This window comes from Sinocyclocheilus anshuiensis, unplaced genomic scaffold (genome assembly GCF_001515605.1).
Source record: "Sinocyclocheilus anshuiensis isolate Anshui unplaced genomic scaffold, SAMN03320099.WGS_v1.1 scaffold1530, whole genome shotgun sequence".
Lineage (NCBI taxonomy): Eukaryota > Metazoa > Chordata > Actinopteri > Cypriniformes > Cyprinidae > Sinocyclocheilus > Sinocyclocheilus anshuiensis.
In genome coordinates, this window is record NW_015542493.1 from 536,963 (window position 1) to 555,947 (window position 18,985).

The 18,985-nt window shown below is 40.2% G+C and overlaps 1 protein-coding gene across 1 annotated transcript in view; it reads right to left on the reverse strand.

The window, feature by feature from the left end:
* Nucleotides 1–18,985, reverse strand: part of LOC107694109 (rootletin-like) — a 48,061-nt gene that overhangs the window by 12,024 nt on the left and 17,052 nt on the right. Inside the window, exons 4-20 of the mRNA XM_016493702.1 lie at nt 11,914–12,081; nt 11,626–11,709; nt 11,209–11,315; nt 9,346–9,490; nt 8,731–8,837; nt 8,096–8,302; nt 6,687–6,783; nt 5,980–6,069; nt 5,739–5,879; nt 5,372–5,571; nt 4,791–4,973; nt 4,092–4,236; nt 3,123–3,269; nt 2,629–2,859; nt 1,576–1,769; nt 1,070–1,197; nt 546–715 (exon numbers count right to left, since the gene is read on the reverse strand). Of these exons, the coding sequence (XP_016349188.1) occupies nt 546–715; nt 1,070–1,197; nt 1,576–1,769; nt 2,629–2,859; nt 3,123–3,269; nt 4,092–4,236; nt 4,791–4,973; nt 5,372–5,571; nt 5,739–5,879; nt 5,980–6,069; nt 6,687–6,783; nt 8,096–8,302; nt 8,731–8,837; nt 9,346–9,490; nt 11,209–11,315; nt 11,626–11,709; nt 11,914–12,081 (2,544 nt within the window). The remainder of the gene's footprint in view (nt 1–545; nt 716–1,069; nt 1,198–1,575; nt 1,770–2,628; nt 2,860–3,122; nt 3,270–4,091; nt 4,237–4,790; nt 4,974–5,371; nt 5,572–5,738; nt 5,880–5,979; nt 6,070–6,686; nt 6,784–8,095; nt 8,303–8,730; nt 8,838–9,345; nt 9,491–11,208; nt 11,316–11,625; nt 11,710–11,913; nt 12,082–18,985) is intronic.

Here is an 18,985-nt window from a genome sequence, read left to right on the forward strand (position 1 = left end):
CATTGGTTTGAAGTGCAAATGGTTTCATGTTTTACCGTTTACTGCACTTTGTCACTCTTCTAGTTATTTACCTACTGTATAACAGCTAATGAATCAGAAGTCTTGCACAGAAAATTGCCACTTCCACATTGAAAAATAAGGTGGATAATGCCATGTTCTAGTAATAATCCTTTGTGAAACTTGCATCGGTGCAGGTTTGTGGGCTCAGCAAAGGGCACATAGCAACTGCATAGGATTTTGAAATCTAAAATGTCAAATGGGAAACTCTAAGCTGTTGTGAATTTATGGATGTGCACGTGACAGTCCTTGCAAGTTGGAATTTACTCATTTTCTTGATGCCTCAAAAGCCTGTAGATTAATATGCATCAGTCTATAAATATGACTTAAAGGATGACTCATTTGTATGGAAAAAACAAACAAACCTTTGAACCAATCTAATTAATTATAAATGTAACTGATTTGCTGTCAAACCAAAGATTTATACTCCTAGCAATACCGCATCAAGTGTTAGGGACAGTGCCTTTATCTCAAAATTTCAGTGATACCTTGTTCTTTCGCTCAGTATGCAGTTGTTCCTGATGGCTTTGCTGTGTTGTAATGAGGGTTTGTTGTGCGTTTCTCTCGACCTGAGCAAGCTTCAACTCTAAAGCCTGTTTCTCCTGCAAAGCCCGGAACATTTGCTGCTCTAGTTCACTGTGAACATTAGACAACTCACCTGCGCAAAGGAAACAGCAAGTATATACACAAAGGAGAAACATGCTTTGTAATGAAAATATACACTGGAGACACACTGAGCTCTAACATGCTGGAAACATGAAATTATAATGCTCTTTGGAATCATCATTACACAATATATAGTGACAGCACCAGCACATAAATAGTACAGTGTGGATGCTATCTGTGAGGGGACTTTGTTAAGCTCTAGAGAGAACCTCGGCTGACCCCTCAGCTGTTCCCCAGTCTGGAGCTAAAATATGGGCCCCTTGTGGACTATAGCTGGGGCCCAATGGCCAGTGGGTTCAGCCAAGTCAACGAGAGAGGAATAGAGGTTCCCTGAAGAGACACTTACTCGTCATAGTCTCGTTAGCATGCTGTAGACTAGCATTCTCTCCCTCTAGCCTAGCCCGGTCAGCCTCTAGCATCGAGGCCAGTTCCTGCCTGTCCAACAGGCCTGACTCTAGAGACTCTCTCTCAGCCCTGAGCAAAAGAAAAAGGATGAGAGAATACAAAGAAAAACAGGTTGTGTTTTGTGAAGCTAATGAACATCTTTAAATGGTTGTTTCTTTAGCTAACATCATTCAAGACAGATGAGATGTTCTGGAGATGATTTACACAGCAAAACACAGGTTTAACCTCACGGTGATTCTCTCACAGAAAAGACTTAGTGAAACTAGGAAGAGTTGCATGATTGAACAGGCCCCATTGATAATTACTCAAAAAACTCGCTGAAAACACAGGTGTTTTACTTTGCCTGCCAACCTCGAATTCCAACATAAATACAAACACTTAGCCCATATAAACACATTAATACACCATATCCTACTCGCACTAAAACACTAACACACACTGACTCACCGCAGAGCGGCCAGGTCTTGGGCCAGGGCCTTGGATTTACGTTGCTCTGAGGTGAGCTGCACTGTGAGATTGGCTTTGTCTCTTGCCAGTTCATCTCTCTCTTTGCAAGTCTTCTTTAGCGAGGCAGCACTCAGCTCCATTTCTCTACGACATGTGTTCAACTGTTCCTGCAGGGCTTGCTTCTGCTTACTGACCTACACAAATTACACACATGTACATGGAAGCATATATTTGAATGTTCACATATACCCAGCGTTTGCTGATTGTAGATCAACATCAGGATTATGAATCAAGTACTGATATCTAATCATTTGGTGATTTGTCCAAACACGTAAGATCCTAGATTATGCCAGTAACTGACCACTTAGGAACAGCAGGCTGTCCAAATATTTTCCTGATATGTTAAAACTTTCCCCACTGAGTCTGCACTAAACCGTTTGCAAGCAAACCAAAGGAAATTTTATTTCACGTTTCTGCCAAGCAGGTCAACTGAAAAAGCAGCAAGTAAAATGGACAAGGAATTGTTGCAAATAATGTTCTGTACTAATAATTTACAACATATCTTCAAGACTGTGTAAAAATGGAGATTACATTAAGATCCAGTGATTTATGACAACACTACAGTTTTAACATAGTGACACCTCAGTAAAACATGACTGTAGGTGTAGACAAAAGAGCAGATGAATTCCACACTGTCTGTTGCAAAGCTGTGAGCAGACAGATCAAGCTTGTGATTTACAGCTTTTTTCACTCATTCTCTCTCACTCTGATACTACCCGTCTGTAATATCTATCTCTCCAGTCTTCCTGTCCTTCATTTGTACTCGAGATCCCCTTTGCCTCCCCCATTCAATTCCTTTGCCACTCATAAAACACACGCTTGTGCCAAGATTCATATATGGAACTCTTGGAGGAAGGTGTTGAGTACCACGGCAGATGGGTCCAATATCTTCCCTTGGCTTTTTAATGTGACAACAAGACCCATCAGAGCACAGCTGAGAGCTGTGAATCATGCTGGGTAATGGGGCACACGCCCCCTCATTTTGTGACTGACCTGGGCGTGTTGCTCCAGGGCTGAACTTTTCTTCCTCTGTAGGACGTTGTACTCTGCATCCTGGGTCACTCGGCTCTCTTGAAGGTGAATGTGTGAGGCCTCCAGAGCACGCTTCTCTGCCGTAAGGTCTAACAGCTCCTGCTGAAATTGAGCTAGCTCTTCTCTGGCTGCCGCTCGCTCTAGCTCTGCGTCCCGTTTGCGTTCGCCAAGCTCTGCCTTTTCAGCCTCGACCTGGCAGGAGATTTTGAGAATAAATAACAGGACGATTACCATGTTGAAAAGACCACTCTTGCTGGTCGCAATCATATATTGTGATGTGGATGTTGGTGTGTTGGTATCCACACCAGGACCATCCTTTGTCAGCCAGCTTTAAACAATTTCCTTTAATAAATTATCAGTTGTTGAACTGAATGAGTTAACTATAAAAAAACGAGAGATTATTCAAGACTTAATACTTTAACACTATGCACAATATCCAGTTCCATGACCCCGACCTGTAAGAGAAGACGGTTCAATTCGACCTTATCTTTAGCCAGTCCCTCACTCAGGGCTCCCATCTTGGCCAGGGAGTCCTGTAGCCCTGCATCTTCACTTTGTAGATTAGTGAGCGCCAGTTCCTGCTCAGCATTCTGGGCCTCCGCCTATAGGGAGGCAGTACAAACATCAGTGGGAAGTTTGGCTACATCCAACCATTAGCTACCAAGTTCACGTAACCGGCATTTATTTTGTAATCAGCGGTTAGAGTAAAATATGTTTGCAGAGCTGTTTAATAGCACTGGAGTTTAACCGTTACATTTTGTCCCCAGAATGACCTGCGGTAGAACTGCGGAAGTGTGGAAAAACTGTAAGTTAGACAGAGTAAGTGATGAAAAATCTTACAAAGGCAGTTTTGCATGGTAAATATCAATTACTACAAATAAGCAGAGCTACATAACTCACCCAAGGTCAAAGTAAACTGAGTTTCCAGTAATTCAACAACTGAGTTGGACATTTGACAGGGGAAAACTCTATATTTACTTAATGGATAAATAATGCAAAACTGGGTAAACAGTTTTATGACTGGATGTAATTCACTGTAGCAACATGCAGGTGAGAACAGTTTTATACAGACTTAGATCAGGTGTTGTTAAGATGAATGAATGAGTGAATATGTGAATGAAAGAATGAATTAATGAGAGAGTAAATACAGTATGTGAATAAATGTGTGACTGAGTGAGTTAATGACTGAGTGGTTTAAGAGAAAGTGTGAGTTATGGAGTGTTTTGAAAGAATATGTTAGTGAATGACAGTGTTGGAAGAATGAAAGAATGTGTGAGTGTATAAAAATGGACTAAGATGTAGTGAGTGAATTAATAAGTGAGCAGGTGAGTGAATGTGATGGAACAAATGAGTGGGTGAGTAAATGGATGAGTGAATAAGTGGGTGGGTTAGTGTGCATTTTGTGTGAATGTGTAGAGCAGTACCCTAGAGAGAGCCTGTGCAAGACTGCTCTTTTCATCCTCCAAAACCTCTTTCTGTAAATTCAGCTGACTCAGAGCTTCTTTTAGTGTGACCAGCTCTTTACGCACATCCGAGTGTCTCATCTCCAGCTGCTCCAGAGTGTGTCGTCTGTAGAAAAACAAAAATGCACACAAATTATCAGGACATAAATACACACTTTTTGATTTGTTGATATGGACAAAACAGCACAAAAAATCTAATGAAAACCCAGGCACACTATGGCATAGAGCAATCAAATCCGCTCATAGGAAATGTACACACAAACAAAACATAATTTTAATGTAAACAATGTTAAGGTTAAGGTATAGGCACATACGCATGTACACAAACATATACAAGCAGCGATATTTCTATAAACACACTCCTAAAAGACATTTGCTCAAAAAAAGACTTGAGGTTAAAGATCACATCCAAAACCATTCTTATCCATATACAATACATAATAACACATGATCAGGGTTGTTACCTTTGACCTAACCAGTAAACTAATGCATTATGCATCTTCATGTTTAATGCATTTTGTAAACAGTACTATTCTGGTTTGATTCAAGGCTACTTTAAGGACAACATGTGCTAGTGATACTGACTGTAAACAATAGGACAGGGAAATAAACAAGGGCCAAGAAGGAAGTCAAGGGGTTTGAGGTTTCGCAATGCCGTACCCCCTCTCGGATTCAGAGCGTTCTCGAGCCAACTGCCTCTCCAGGTCCTCCCTCTGCTGCCTGAGGAGGTCTCTCTGCCTCTGAACATCCAGAGAGGAGCTTCTCAAAGCTTCCTGCTCTGCTTGTGCGCATTCCAGCTGCTGCTGCAGGGCCGAGAGCTGCCTCTCAAGCTCTCCTTTTTCACTTGGAAGGGAGAAAAGGAAAGCGACAGTTGTGGTGTGGTGTGTAGCTGTTCAGGTTATAGTCCTAAAACTAGAAGATTTGCATGCTTAAGCCACAGTTACTTCTAAATTAGGACTACAATTAGCACAAAGATGTGAGTTTGTGTGCTTGAATCAGAATCATGAGCCTTTGTAGCATAACAACTTATGTTGTAGAAACATGAGCAAAGACAGTTATAAATTACCCTCCTAGGTTAGCCTGCAAAATAATGCCATGAGTAAACAGCTCTATATAAAAATACTGATGTAAAAGTAGAGGGTACAAATGTTCAGGTAGAAACTGATTTGTGCAGGTAACACTGCTATTGAACAATAGCATCCTTTATTAAAGTGCCAGGTTCATTCGGTCCCAGACTCTACCTGTTTACTATGCCCAGTGAAGTGCGGTATCTTTGGGCATCTCTAGTGCTGTCCTCCTCAGATCTCTCCAGAAGTTGATTCTCTTGCTGTAGTTCCCAGATTCTTTGTTCCAGGCTTCTGGTTTCATCTTCCCCCACATGCAGCTGATCTTGCAAGGTGGCAACCTGCTCTTGGAAAGCTTCCAGACGTGCCTGCAGCTCCTTTGGGAGGATAGATATTTTAATTTAGTTAAATGTGCTGAAATTACACACGCTTCTTGATAGCAGAGTAAACTATTAGGGAGACATGGTGAAGTGTGTAATTTCTGTACCACTAGTGATGACACTTGTGCCATATAAGGATGGTGTACAGGACGTTTGTTGCAAACCTGAATTTGTGTCTGCTGCTGTAAGAGGGGTCTCTGCACAGCTATCAGAATACCATCTCGTTGAGAAGAGGAAATAGATCCTGCAGAAACAGATGGGTGCTCATCTTTTGATAAATCTGAGGAAATCTCTCCACTAACCACCTAAAAGAGAAGAGAAAAAAAAAAGAGATGAGTTGACAATTACTCTTCTCATGTTTAGTACATCTGGCCCAAAACATCATGGCAATCATGTTCAGTAAACCTGATTAATGTTGTGCAGTAACTGTTGCAGACTGCTGATCTCGCTGCATAAGGCATCCTTCTCGGTTCGGTCTTCGGACCGATTTATTTCCTGTACAGGAAAGCATTCAGGTCAAAGTGCAGCTTCTTGAACAGCCATGACACACACCAGACTCCAGATAAATCCAGATAATACAGATAAAAATTGGTAGTGTTTATCAAGACTAGTCTTCCCAATTAATGATTTTTTACATTAATTGCTCCCTGCTGGTGGAATGACCTGCCCAACTCGATCCAAGACTTTAGGCATCTTCAAGAAATGGCTAAAGACATATCTCTTCCATCTACACTTGACCCCCTATATCACTGGCACTCTCGATTTTATTTTAATTGTATCTAGTTGTTTTCTTTTTATTAAAAAAAACCTTGACCCTCTAACACTTGTACTCTCTATTCTTCATTCTTTTTATTTATTATAAAAAATAATAATAACCTGACTTAACACTAACTCCCTCTATTCTATTTCTATTCTATCTATATTTTATTCTTTCTATTTATTATTTAAAAAAAACTTGCTATGTGTACTGCGTTAGACTAACCGGGACTTGTCACAGCACTTACATATTGTTGCTCTTTTGTTGGTTCTATTGTCCTCATTTGTAAGTCCCTTTGGATAGAAGTGTCTGCTAAATAATTAAATGTAAATGATTCTACTGCAACACTGCTCACCATCCTGTCCAAGCTGCTTCGCAGTGCTGTCAGATTGCTTGCCTTCTCAATGTTCTGTGCTCTGAGCTGTTTCACCATTTCACCCAATTCCAGGATCCTGTACAGATTACATGCATGTTAGACTTTAAATATATAATATCCAATTATCATAAAAGTGGTCCTTACGACATGTTTTCTGTCTTAAGTCATATGATAGATTGTGAGGAACAGAGTGAGGAATAGACTGAAATTATGTTATCATTCACTAACATCTTGGCATCCACAATAGCTCTCTTTGGCACGTTCATGTGAAAAGTAATAATTGTTCTATTTGATATGAAATAATTTCAATTTATCAGTTGAACTGGTTCACAGAACTGTCCTGATTTTCTGACTTCAATGGTTAATAATTCAATGGAAGTCAGTATCATGAGTGAATAACAACTTACATTTTGGTCTGTTTTTTTTTTTTTAAAGCTGTCTTTAGCTTCAGAAGACTCGGGAAGTTGTATGGATCACATTTGTTATATTTTGAAGCTTTTGCATAATTTTTGAAGGTTCAAAGCTTCAGACACAAAGGTATGTAACTGATGAAAGAATTTTAATTTTTGGGTGTACTGTTTCATTAAGAAAAATAGCACACCATTTTCCATTGTTGTAATCTGCAAGTTGAAATAGGCACAGATTTTATGAGGTTCTGAGGTATTCTAAGACATACAGTACTCATTGTTCTGCATGAGCACACATACTATCACAATGTGAAGAAAAAAATGTGCACATGCGTAACATTAACAACTGAGGCAAAATGATCAAACACTCTATGGTGTGCTTATCTGATACCCATTTATCTATGGCCCTTTCTTCCCGCTGTAATAAAGCTCAGCTAAAATTTCATATATCAAAATGGAGAGTGATCTCTGCTCTCTAACTGTCACTGATGAAAAGATGTAGAAGAAAGAAGCTGCAATGATCCATTCATCAGAAGACCCCAACCCTGCTCTGTCAGATCCATGGATCCGCTCTCAAAAGAAAGTGTCATAGACCACTGACACATTATAAAAGTAAATGAAGAATGTAGAGGATACTGAACAGCAAATAAAGAGACACACTCTTTCTCTCTAGTTTTGGCATGCCACATAGTTGGATAGATGAGGCAATCTGTGCTGACCTTCCCTGTGTGTCAGCACTCAGGACAATGTACAATGAGTCATCTAGGAGATGTGAGTTCAGGACATCAATAATTCAATTCAAAGCTTAGGTATATGTGCTGAAATTTATGGCACTGTGAAATCCTTTGAATACGATAATTTAACCCCAGCTGACAATACTGTATGTATTTATTACAGCATGCTGCTCAAGCATGATGACACTTGTATATTACTGTTGAAAAATGAATGGGACTTGTACGTAAACAGACAGACATGTTGTACCTAGAGTTAAGCTCTACTTTCTCTGCGTCAAAGCGGGCCTGCAGCTGCATAGCCTCTTTCAGCTTGTCTCTTAGTTGATTCTCCAGTGCAGATACTCCACTGCTAGCAGGGCTACAAGGCTGGCTCATGCTAGCCTCCAAATTCACACAGGCCATTTGAAGACGTCGGCCAGCCACCACACACTCGGCTCGCATGTCGGATAGACTCCTGTAAAGCACAAAAAAAACCGATTACAACCAGCAGGAGCAATGAAATTCCCTTACACAACGATTTCCTTACGTTCCCAAGGAAATGTGTTTTGTTCACAACTGACGAGAGCCAGATGGCCGAAACTATATTGTGATCTGGGAATAAACTCTTTGAACAGTGTCGTGCCTGAGTAAGGGTCGTGAACATTTTCTCCGCCGTCCATGTGTTGAGTAATCCACATTACAGCAAATTACTCAACAATGATCACAGCATTTACACAGGCCGAGCCCTCATCAAGCTTGGCTCTGATGGATGGCTCAAGACTAATCTGAAGGGCAATCTAACCATCACATTTCCCAGGACGATGCGGTCAGGATGGGTGAGGGATGACCCAGGTGACCCGCTGCGCTTTGATCCCAAGGGTTCTGGCTGCAAGCTACACTCACCTGTCAGCAAAGGCCCGCAGCTGGGTGAAAGAGCTTCGCAGGAAGGCGGCCTGGCGCCACAGAGATCGCACATGGGCTTGCTCGCGGCCGTTTCGGGAGGTATTCATCTGCGGGAGAGCGACACGGCCATATGGTCGGCAGGTTCGGTAATAAGGAGGGTGGCAAAGAGGTTAAAGATGTCTCCATTATAGATGCACACATATGAAAAATAATGAATGCACCCACACATACTTGAACTGCTAGGCGCACACACTCACAGAGACTCACATACACAAATGATACAGTAAACTTTTCTTGACTGTATGAGGCTGAATACTACATGAGCTCCTTCATATGACCAGATGTTTGCACCGAGCAATGAATTCTCGCTCTTTTTCCAGTCGACTGGAATGTTTTCACAGGAAACAACAGCTGAGAAAATCACAACAATGATTTAAAACAAAGACAGTGTCCAGACTGACAAAACAGGCACCAGGGTGGAATTCCACAAGTTCCAGAGTTGAGTTTCATTGGGTTGGATAAAGGAAAGATTTTCCTTAAACTGTGGATTTGGATAAAAACACACACTACAGATCTCTCCTTCCTTCCCTCTCTCTTTTTCCTCCTCCCTCTCACCTCAAGTTCCCTCCTGAGTCGCGTGTCCCTCTGCTCTGCCTCCTCTCGTGCCTTCTGCAGGCTTTCCGTCAGGGCCCGATTGGCTTCGTTGGCTTGTTCGAGTTGTTCCCGGAGCAGCACATTGACCTGGCTCAAACCAGAACACCTGTGAAATATATGGAACTGCTTCAGAGCACAGAGGACCTCAACCTGTTAAGCCATGAGCCAAACTTTGCACATGATCTCACCCCCCTCCATTGCGCGGCCTCTATCAGCTTCTATGTTTACAGGCTCATAAAGGCCCACGTCACATTCTACGTTGTCAGCCATGCTTAGAGGGGAATGTGCGTGACAGTTTTAATAAAGTCCATGTCAGCTCCAGCCTAATTGCCACCAGATTTGCTTGTCAAATAGTTTACAGGGTTATTTACATCATTCGTGGCAGAATCCACCCAGTTACATACAAAGATTGACGCCAGGGTGTGAGGCAGTAAGGGCGACGAACAAAACGATCATCAAAGGGGTGAGCAACAGAGAGAGACACAATCAAAGCTACGAGAATGTTTTTAATCATTTTCAATAAGTATATTTGCTCCATGATTCTGTGTTTAGGCTTAATTCAGCTTGTGCCCCTCTGAGAAAACGCAAAGCCGTTTTAGCAGTAGTGTAACAGGCATAACACTTCTGCCCAGCTGAATCTCAGTTAATTGTGGCATGCTATGAAATTCTCATGAGCCGTGGCACAGTTGACTTCTCTGACATAGGAAATTAAATAAATTGTGTTACAAGACTGCAGAGCCACAGATGATCGGATGAACTGCACTGTGCAGTGCGCTCTCTGACAGAGGCACTAAGGTGTAAAAACGAATGAGAGCTTGGCAGCTGGACGGCCCAGAGTTTGCCATAACTGTTTCAATTACGGGCGAGTGGCACAGTAAATCACGTTCTTTTAAAGGCTGGCGTCTGGGTTGGTAGGTTGGCCGGCTCTTTGTATGAAGTGCAGTAAAAACTATTTGGCTGAGACGGTGAACAAGGCTGTGATAATTAAGTCTGACAAACTGGATACCTTTTGTTTTTGACACCCCCTTCTAAAACTATTAATTTCCAGTATGTGCTTTTGGGGATTGAAGTAGGCAGCTACGAGATTTAATTTAGAGCAGTTCAGCTCTATTTGCCTCCTTAATATATGTTGTTCATGTATCGTTTCTCAATGTTAGAATGGTGAATGCCTGGTGGAAAATTCAGCTTAGGTGGTGGTACTTCTGTTTTAGAACATGGAAGCTTGTTTCTAGCTGGTCTGGTGCTCATTAGTAGCTCCAAACTGGTCATTAGCTGGTCTAATCTAACAACTAACCAGTCCATGTTTGTTCCAGTTGTTTATTAGCTGGTTTAAGCTGGTTGTTAGCTAGTCCATGCTGTTCATTAGTTTTCCAGTCTGGTCTACAGCAAGTTACTGCCGTTCATTAGCTGGTCATTACCTGTTCCAGGCTGATCACTGGTTAGTCCATGCTGTTCAGTAGTGGATATAAACTGGTCTTTAGGTGGTGCTAGCTTGCAGACCACCTTGGATCAGCTACTAGTTTATGGTGGTCATGATGGTTTTTAAACAGTTGGTTTAGGAAACCAGGTACCATGTTCCAAAACACAACTACCATCTTAAGCTGTATTTTCTAACAAAGCAAAAAAGGGAAAACAAAAAGAAAACAAACTCTCCACTTGGTTTATCATTCTCATTTTCAAAAATGTTAAATTCTCCTTTGGTTCCAAACAGCCAGTCTTGACATACTCTTTGGCTGATTCACCCACTCTCCCTCATTTTAGTCATTGCCCGCCTGTTTCACTGCACCTCTTGCTGTCAGAAGTGCATATCACTCTTGTTCTTACCGTTCCTGCTCATCCTCTAGCAGTGCAAGTTTACTTTGGACATCCATACTGTGTTCCTGCTCAAAGCGCTGGAGACGGTGTGCTGAAGAGTCTAGGTGTGACTGGAGCTAAATACATGGACAGAGGCAGGTTTATACCTAACACACCAAAATACAGTGCAACACCTGACAACAATTAGACAACAAAAGTCACAGGAGCAGATAGATTTCTTAAAATTCAAAAGCTCCAACGCACTGGTGAGTGCACTGGCGCCATTGTACTGTGGCTGCCGTAGCATCATCCAAGTGGATGCTGCACAATATGATTGTAAAGCACTTTGGGTGTACAGCAATACACAATAAAGTGCTATATAAATGCCCCATTCATTCATTCATTAATTTATTCATAAAGGCTGTGAAGTTCTCCAGTAAGACTTACCGAGAGCCTCAGATTCTCTGACTCTGAGGTTTTCTCCAACACCTGCTGCTCTAGATTTCCACATCTCTTCTTATACTGGAGCAACTGCAGACACAGACAAATACTTTCACTCCGCAACTTAAGATGAAGCACATTCCCAACTATACCAAAGCTTTGTGGTTTCTTTTTGATATGTATATTCTAAAAGTAAATAAATTACAAAATTTACAAAATAATTTTTCCCTTCAAAGAATCTTTCCCATCGACAAAAATTAAATGTGTTGAATGGGACCACATCTAACAGTGGACCTTTGCCTGTAGTTTCTGCACCAGCTGAGCCTGTCTGTGTTGGCTCTCTTGAAAGGCCTGGAGCTTCAGCCTATAAGATCGTCCTTCCTCTCTTAGCCAACCCTGCTCTGTGCCATACACACTCTGCTGGTCTGAATCTCCTGACTGCTGCAACAGCATCTGCTCCAGCTGCAAAGACATATGCACACATTACACTGCTTAATCACCTTTTAGTTCCTTTATGGCTGTTCACAATTTGTATTAGCACGATTTAGTGACATTTACAGTGAAAAATGGCTTAAAAAAATCTAAAGACTAAGTATCCTTGGATTGCTAGTGTACACCATTCAAGTATTTCCTTCTCTCATGTTAAGCATAGGCAGCACTAGATTTATGTATTTAGATTTATGTATGAAACAAGAAAAAAAACAATGGTTGCACTGTCACAGAGGTAAGTCACAAGCTTCATATATATTCACATTGGCATACAATCAGGCAAGAAGTTAGATTTCAAACAAAAGGTTAAATTGTAGTCTAAGGAAAATAGTATTTTTAATGAGTATAAGACTGAGGCAAGGTGTCTTGTGCTTTTAAATGTTATTATACATTATAATATATAAAAATTTGGTTTCATATTTTTGCATCTTACTGTAACTTTACATTTTTGCTGTTTCATGACAACATGCCCTGCTAAAAGTCAGTGTGTGTTCAGTGAATTGTATCTTTTATCTTGAGCAAGAAGAAATGTTCAAAAAACGTTTTTTCTGTAAATGAAAAAAAAAATCGTAAATCGTAAATCGTGGGCAATGCACTGACAAATAGCGCCGTTGCACCCTTAGGTGTCCTGAGTTTAAGTCCCGGCTCGCGGACCTTTCTTGATCCTGTCGCCCTCTCTCTCTCTCTCTCTCTCTCTCTCCCACTTTGCTTCCTGTCAAGCTACTGTCCTATCAAAATAAAGGCAGAAATGCCAAAAATAAAAAATAATAAAATGACTTAACCCCACTCTGAGAAATATTCACTGCAGTAAAAAGTGTGACAACTTGCCCCAGTCTCTCTGAACTCTTAATATCACGCATTTTTGCTTCTCAAGTACATTTTTCTTAAATGTATTCACTGAACAACACAGGTAGCGAGTATAGAAAGGAGAAAGTTGTCTGTCACAATCGCAGAATGTTTCTCTCTTGATTCCCATCCTCCTACGGGGTCTTCAATCTCAATGTCCCATTACCCCATCAACCCCTCCCATCTTCCTTTAACCCCCAGTGCATATCATGGTGCCAGACACCCAGTCCCTACTAACAGAAACCACATGTTTCCTCTCAACACAACAACATGCTGCCTCAGCTGATTTAAACAAAGCAAGAAAAAGAGAAAGCGAGGGGTAGAGAGAGTAAAAGGTGGAAGTAGAGTCACCTTCATCCTTTTTGCAAAGAAGTAATACACACAACTACACTGAAATCACAGGCTAACACTCATTTGCTGCTAAGCTGAACAGCAGCTTCTACAAGATGCAAGGGACAATAGTCCCCCTGTTCCCAACTGAAGCCAAGGGCTTCGCAAAACTTAATAAAACATTTTCAAACTGTCGTTCTGAGAGCTTTAATTCCATATACTACAAAGAGGGGCAAACCAGCACCCGGCTCTGGGCGGTTTTGGGGTTCAGGGCTCATAAGGGAACAGGGACTTATTATGTGGCCCGTTGTTAAGGTGACAGCGTTTGAAAGCGAACAGAAAATGAAAAACATGGGTGGAGGACGAGTCAGAAGAGAGAGGGGGGATGTTGGGTGCTGCAGCAGCTGTGTTTAAAGGCTCCTTTGGAAACAGCTGCACTACCCTATTGATTATGTGTCTTTTCAACTATTTTGGCACAATTAGAGGCAATTTGTTGCTACAACACAAGCGTTTGATGCAAAGTCATGAAAAAATGGCACTTACAAACAAGCATATTGTTCTGTCTTAAAAGCTTATGGGGGTCAGGGGTGCAGCACTGCACACCTCTAGTGTGTATGCATCTTTGTATGTACATCCATAAAATACATTTGCTTCCAAAAAAATAAAAATAAGAAAGTCAATTGTGAGGCATAAAGCAACAATGTGAGATATTTTCATCGGAACACAGTGTGACACAATGTCCCAATTATGATCAATTGTAAAACAAAATTGCCAGAAACAAAATCACTGTCACAATGTAAGATATAAAGTTGCAATGTGAGTAACAAAATCATAATTATGAGAAACAAAGACAGCTGCAAGATTTAAAGTCACATTGTGACTTTCATATTGTAAGACTGTGAGACAATCACAATTATGCAAAACAAAAATCACAACTGCAAGATATATTCACATTGTGTATTTTCCAATTCTGCAGAAAGAAAAGCTGCAATTGTGAGAAATACAGTCAATTTACATTGTGAAACAGTCACAACTGTAAGAAACAAAGTCACAACTGTGAAATATAGAGTGATGTTTGTGAGATGTGGTCATATTATAAAATATAAAAGTCAGATTCTGCCACAAGCTTGCAAATATAAGAGAACAAAGTCAGAATACTTTGATATATAGAGGTGACTTTCAGATATAGAGTCACAATTACCTTTTTATTCAGGCTCAGAAGTTTTAGAGGTTAGGATCCCAGTTATATTTTCAAATTAACACATGGTTATGACATTGATTGATTTGGTGGATTTGGTATCCTAATGGACAGGCAATATCATGAACTCCCCTATGCATAAATGATATATATATATGCTATAGCATCTCTCTTTTTACCGAACTTTAACAAAATGGAATCAGCCTGCCTCTAATTGCTGTCCAGAACCAACTTCCCCAATTCAAATTTAACAGTAACCAAGTTAAAAAATTATCTCAGATTTGCTACTGAAGGAAACTTTACCAGCAGCATCAAAAAGACAGGAGGGTTTTGAAGCAGGGCTGATGGATGATGCAATGACATGTGTCGATATTGGATCCTTCTTGCTAGCGGCACTAAACAAACCCAGCATTATGATGGTATTAAATTCAAGAGCTGGTCGCTCTCTCATGTTGCAGCCAATCTGCCGCCACAGGCTTGGCTCTGGTCCATGGGGAGAATGCTGCCACACGTGTCTAGAGGCCACTCAGCCTTTGCGGTGTATGTATAAGTGATGAATTTTCAAACACGGGTGTTAGCCACATGCTTTTGTTCAGATTAAAGCTTTAAACAATGTACTTACAGTACTTACTTCCCTTTACACCAAACAAGGGCAAGCATTCATGGGGGTGTATGACTCTAGTCTAGGCAACTATAACACATAACACAGGATGACCATTCTTTTTTTTACTGTTTAAACTTTGCAATGTATGTCGTTTACAATAATATTGTGCTTGTTGTTTTAAAGATGTACAAGCTGACTTTAGAGTATGTCCCTCACTTTGTAAAAAACAAACAAAAATACGCATTGAGAGTCCACAAATTCACTGTGTATTGTAGCCTCTCAGAATGCAGTTATAATACCCACAAAATTCGATATGGGGGCAAATGATGCCCCTGTATGAGTTTTTGTCTTTTATATTTGCATCATATTATATAGTTAAACAATTTCACACAAGCAAGAGAGCTGTTTTTTTTACCTGAATATCAACGTGATTGCAGACATGATATAGATTTTATACAAGCGATCTATAAAAAAAACTCTGTAAAGCCTGGGATTTAAAATGATTTAATATTTATATAAAAATATTTATTTTAATGGAACAGTTTATTGAAACTTTAGACAAAATCAAAAAAAAAATTCTATTCAGAGGCACAAACTAAGCATAAAAAAGCAATTTGGTGCAGTTGCTGATATTTATATGGCAAAAATGCAAGACTAAAATGTATGTTGTTATTCAATAATAATCATCCTGTAGCTGTACTGTATCATATTTACTGTAGCTCTCAAATAAAATGCCATTACACATAAGTCTTTTGTTTGGTGACAACATGGGAGAGCCAATGATGTTTGATGTAACTGAGTTCTAACCGGCGTCATGGACGCTATATGTGATTTGAGAGATATGAGTTTAGTAGAGTTTAGGTTTCCTCAAACAAAGCTGTCATATGGCTTCAGAAGACTTGGGATATAATGCACAAGTGGACTATGGACTGCTTTCATTACACTTTTATGTTGAGTTTTTGTCCTTTTTTGAGCTTGACAGTCCATCAAGAACTGCTGATGTATAGAAAAGCTGCACAAGATTCTTTTGTGGCCCACAGAAAAAAAAACTTTTTTTTTTAACATTTACTATTCTAGAAAAATCTACATTATCAAACATTATCAAAAGAAGGGGTTTTAAACTCCTCGCGTCCATTTGCACTCATAGTTTGATGACATCTGTGTCCGAGGGAAGTTACACACCACATCATCCTACTCTATCCACTGACCACACATTGTATCTGTAATTCTTACAGTAATCAGCAGAACAGGCATTCAGAATGGCCTCTGAGGGCCACTAATGCAGGAGGGGCCCCATCCCAAATGCTCGCCTTTCATTTAAGGTCACCTACTGACATTTTACAATAGCGATCAACATGCAACATATTGCAAAAGACCGGATGCATGGTTTATATTTGCACTGTTTTTTAATGCATCTATTCCCCGGATTCAGTGTCTTTTTTATGGAAAGAGAGAGGCCCCATGTTGCCCTCTCTCTAAAATGTGTTTTGAGTTAGCATTTTTTATATTACTTAATATTTATGATTTGTGCCACTCCTTGTATTTGTAACGCCCCTGTGGACTGTTTGTTGTGGTTTCTTCCCTTTGTGTTGGTTTAGCCCATCTAATCATTAGTTAATCACCGTCATTGTGCTCACCTGTCTGCCTCTAATTATTCACCCCATATTAGTTCCTGTCTGTCTGAGCATTGGTGTCGGTTATTGTTAATGTTACCCCGAGTGTGTGTCTCACCTACCTGAACCTGCCTTGTTGTGTCTACAATAAATGTCATTATTGGAATCCTTGTCGTCCTCGTCGTCCTGCCTGCCTCCACACACCCGTTTCCGTGACAGTATTGTCTCCTTTGATAAATATTTCACAATACATCAAGGAACGGCAGCATTTTGATTCATCTGCCAACAAGAGAACATTTTCAAGGCCACTGAAAGCTCTTTGCACAAGGGCCAAGAATATTCGGCTTCTCCCTCCATGTGGTCATAAGAGTGGATTGATCCTCTAATATGAGAGAAAGCATATTTAGATTCATGTTCATTTTCCGTCAAGCTTCCTGGGGTTCCAACTTTGCACAGAATACTCACTGAAATGGACTCTTGTCAGCTATGCTTAATATCAAAACATTAACATTTTCAATTTAGATTAGGAGGATTATTACTGACATTTCTATAAATTGCTGGTTTGTCAGAGATTGGCTTCCTTTAATCAGAGGTTAAAACATTTACAAGCAACAAAGTACTCTCACATTTTAGTGATTCTTTTAAGTATAATGACAGAATTTTAATTTTTGGGTGAACATGTCATTCCAAACCTATGGAAGCCCATTTCCGATCTGAATAAAACAAATTTAAAAAAGGTAATTGACCTATCAGTAAGCCCCGCCCCCCTTAGTTACTGTTGCGAACTCGGACAAACAAACAGCTGTCAGTGTGAAAACCTTGTCCCTATATCTTTTTGATACATTTTGGACACAGAAGGACCACCATTCAAGTGGGACTTAAATACACCATGGAGGGATATATAAAAGATTTTAAAATAAATATTGCGGGTATTAATTTGGAAGCGAGGGTTCACAGATCACAATGCATGCGGGAGAAGCCTCATGTTACGTTCGTCACGATCGCGGATGACAACATCCCGGATCAACACTGTTCATGTATCGCAGGGTACAATTAAATTAATTTACATTTAACCAGTTTAATATGAAGAGACAGTGAAATGTCGACCTTCGTTTATGTGTTTTTGTCCTACACTGTACAAGATGCGAGAACAGTCCGCTATTTAGGTTTAACGTTAGCTAGTTTTAGACAGATACCTTGCTAAAGCAGATGACATTAACGTTCTGCTTGAGCAGATGAAAACTGTAACTTAGATACCTTGCTAAAGCAGATGACATTAACGTTCTGCTTGAGCAGATGAAAATTGTAACTTAATGAGAGTATGACAACCAGAAAACGAACGTTTTTGTCTTCATTGGGATTGGGGGTGAATGCTTTGGGACATTTTGCTCCGTTTTGTTGGGAGTTTAGGAAATAGAATAAAATACATTCCATTGCCTATCCTCTCAGGATACCTGGAATCAGTGTTACAAGTACCACAGGCACATCGTTTTTCCATTTTTGAAGCATAAACCCCATAAAAACGATGCGAGCGTCGTATCTTCCTATGTTTCTCTATGGCCCTGAAACCTACAGATGTCCGAGTTCCGCTCCCCCATAAGTTTAACCAATGCAGTCTGAGCCGGAAAGAGAATTGATTAGTTCATCTCTCGAGTCTTCAGGTGTTTCGAGTCACTCGTTCATCACGTGACAGCCCCATACGCTTACCTTATGCAGTCTGAGCCAGAAAGAGACTTAATAATAATAACCAACTCTTTATTACCTTTGTTACAACATTGACATTTTATGTGTAATATTCCATTTAAGTTATTTTTTATTTTCATTTATTTATGATTTATTTATTTAAAAAAAAGATGTTTAACTTTTTATTTATTTGTTTTTGTTCTGTTTATATTTCATTTTTATTATTCTTTATGTATTTATTGTTTTGTATTCTGGGTGTGTGTATTTTATTGCTATGACTGTATCCCCTGTGAATGTTATATCTTCAATAAAAAAAAAAAAGAACTAATAAATTCTCTTTCCGGCTCAGACTGCATAGGGTAAGCGTATGGGTCTGTCACGTGATGAACGAGTGACTCGGAAAAACCCGAAGACTCGAGAGATGAACTAATCAATTCTCTTTCCGGCTCAGACTGCATTGGTTAAAGCGTATGGGGCTGTCACGTGACGAAGGAACGACTCAAACCCGAAGACTCGAGAGATGACCTAATCAATTCTCTTTCCGGCTCAGACTGCATTGGTTAAGTTTATGGGGCTGTCACGTGATGAACGAACGACTCGGAA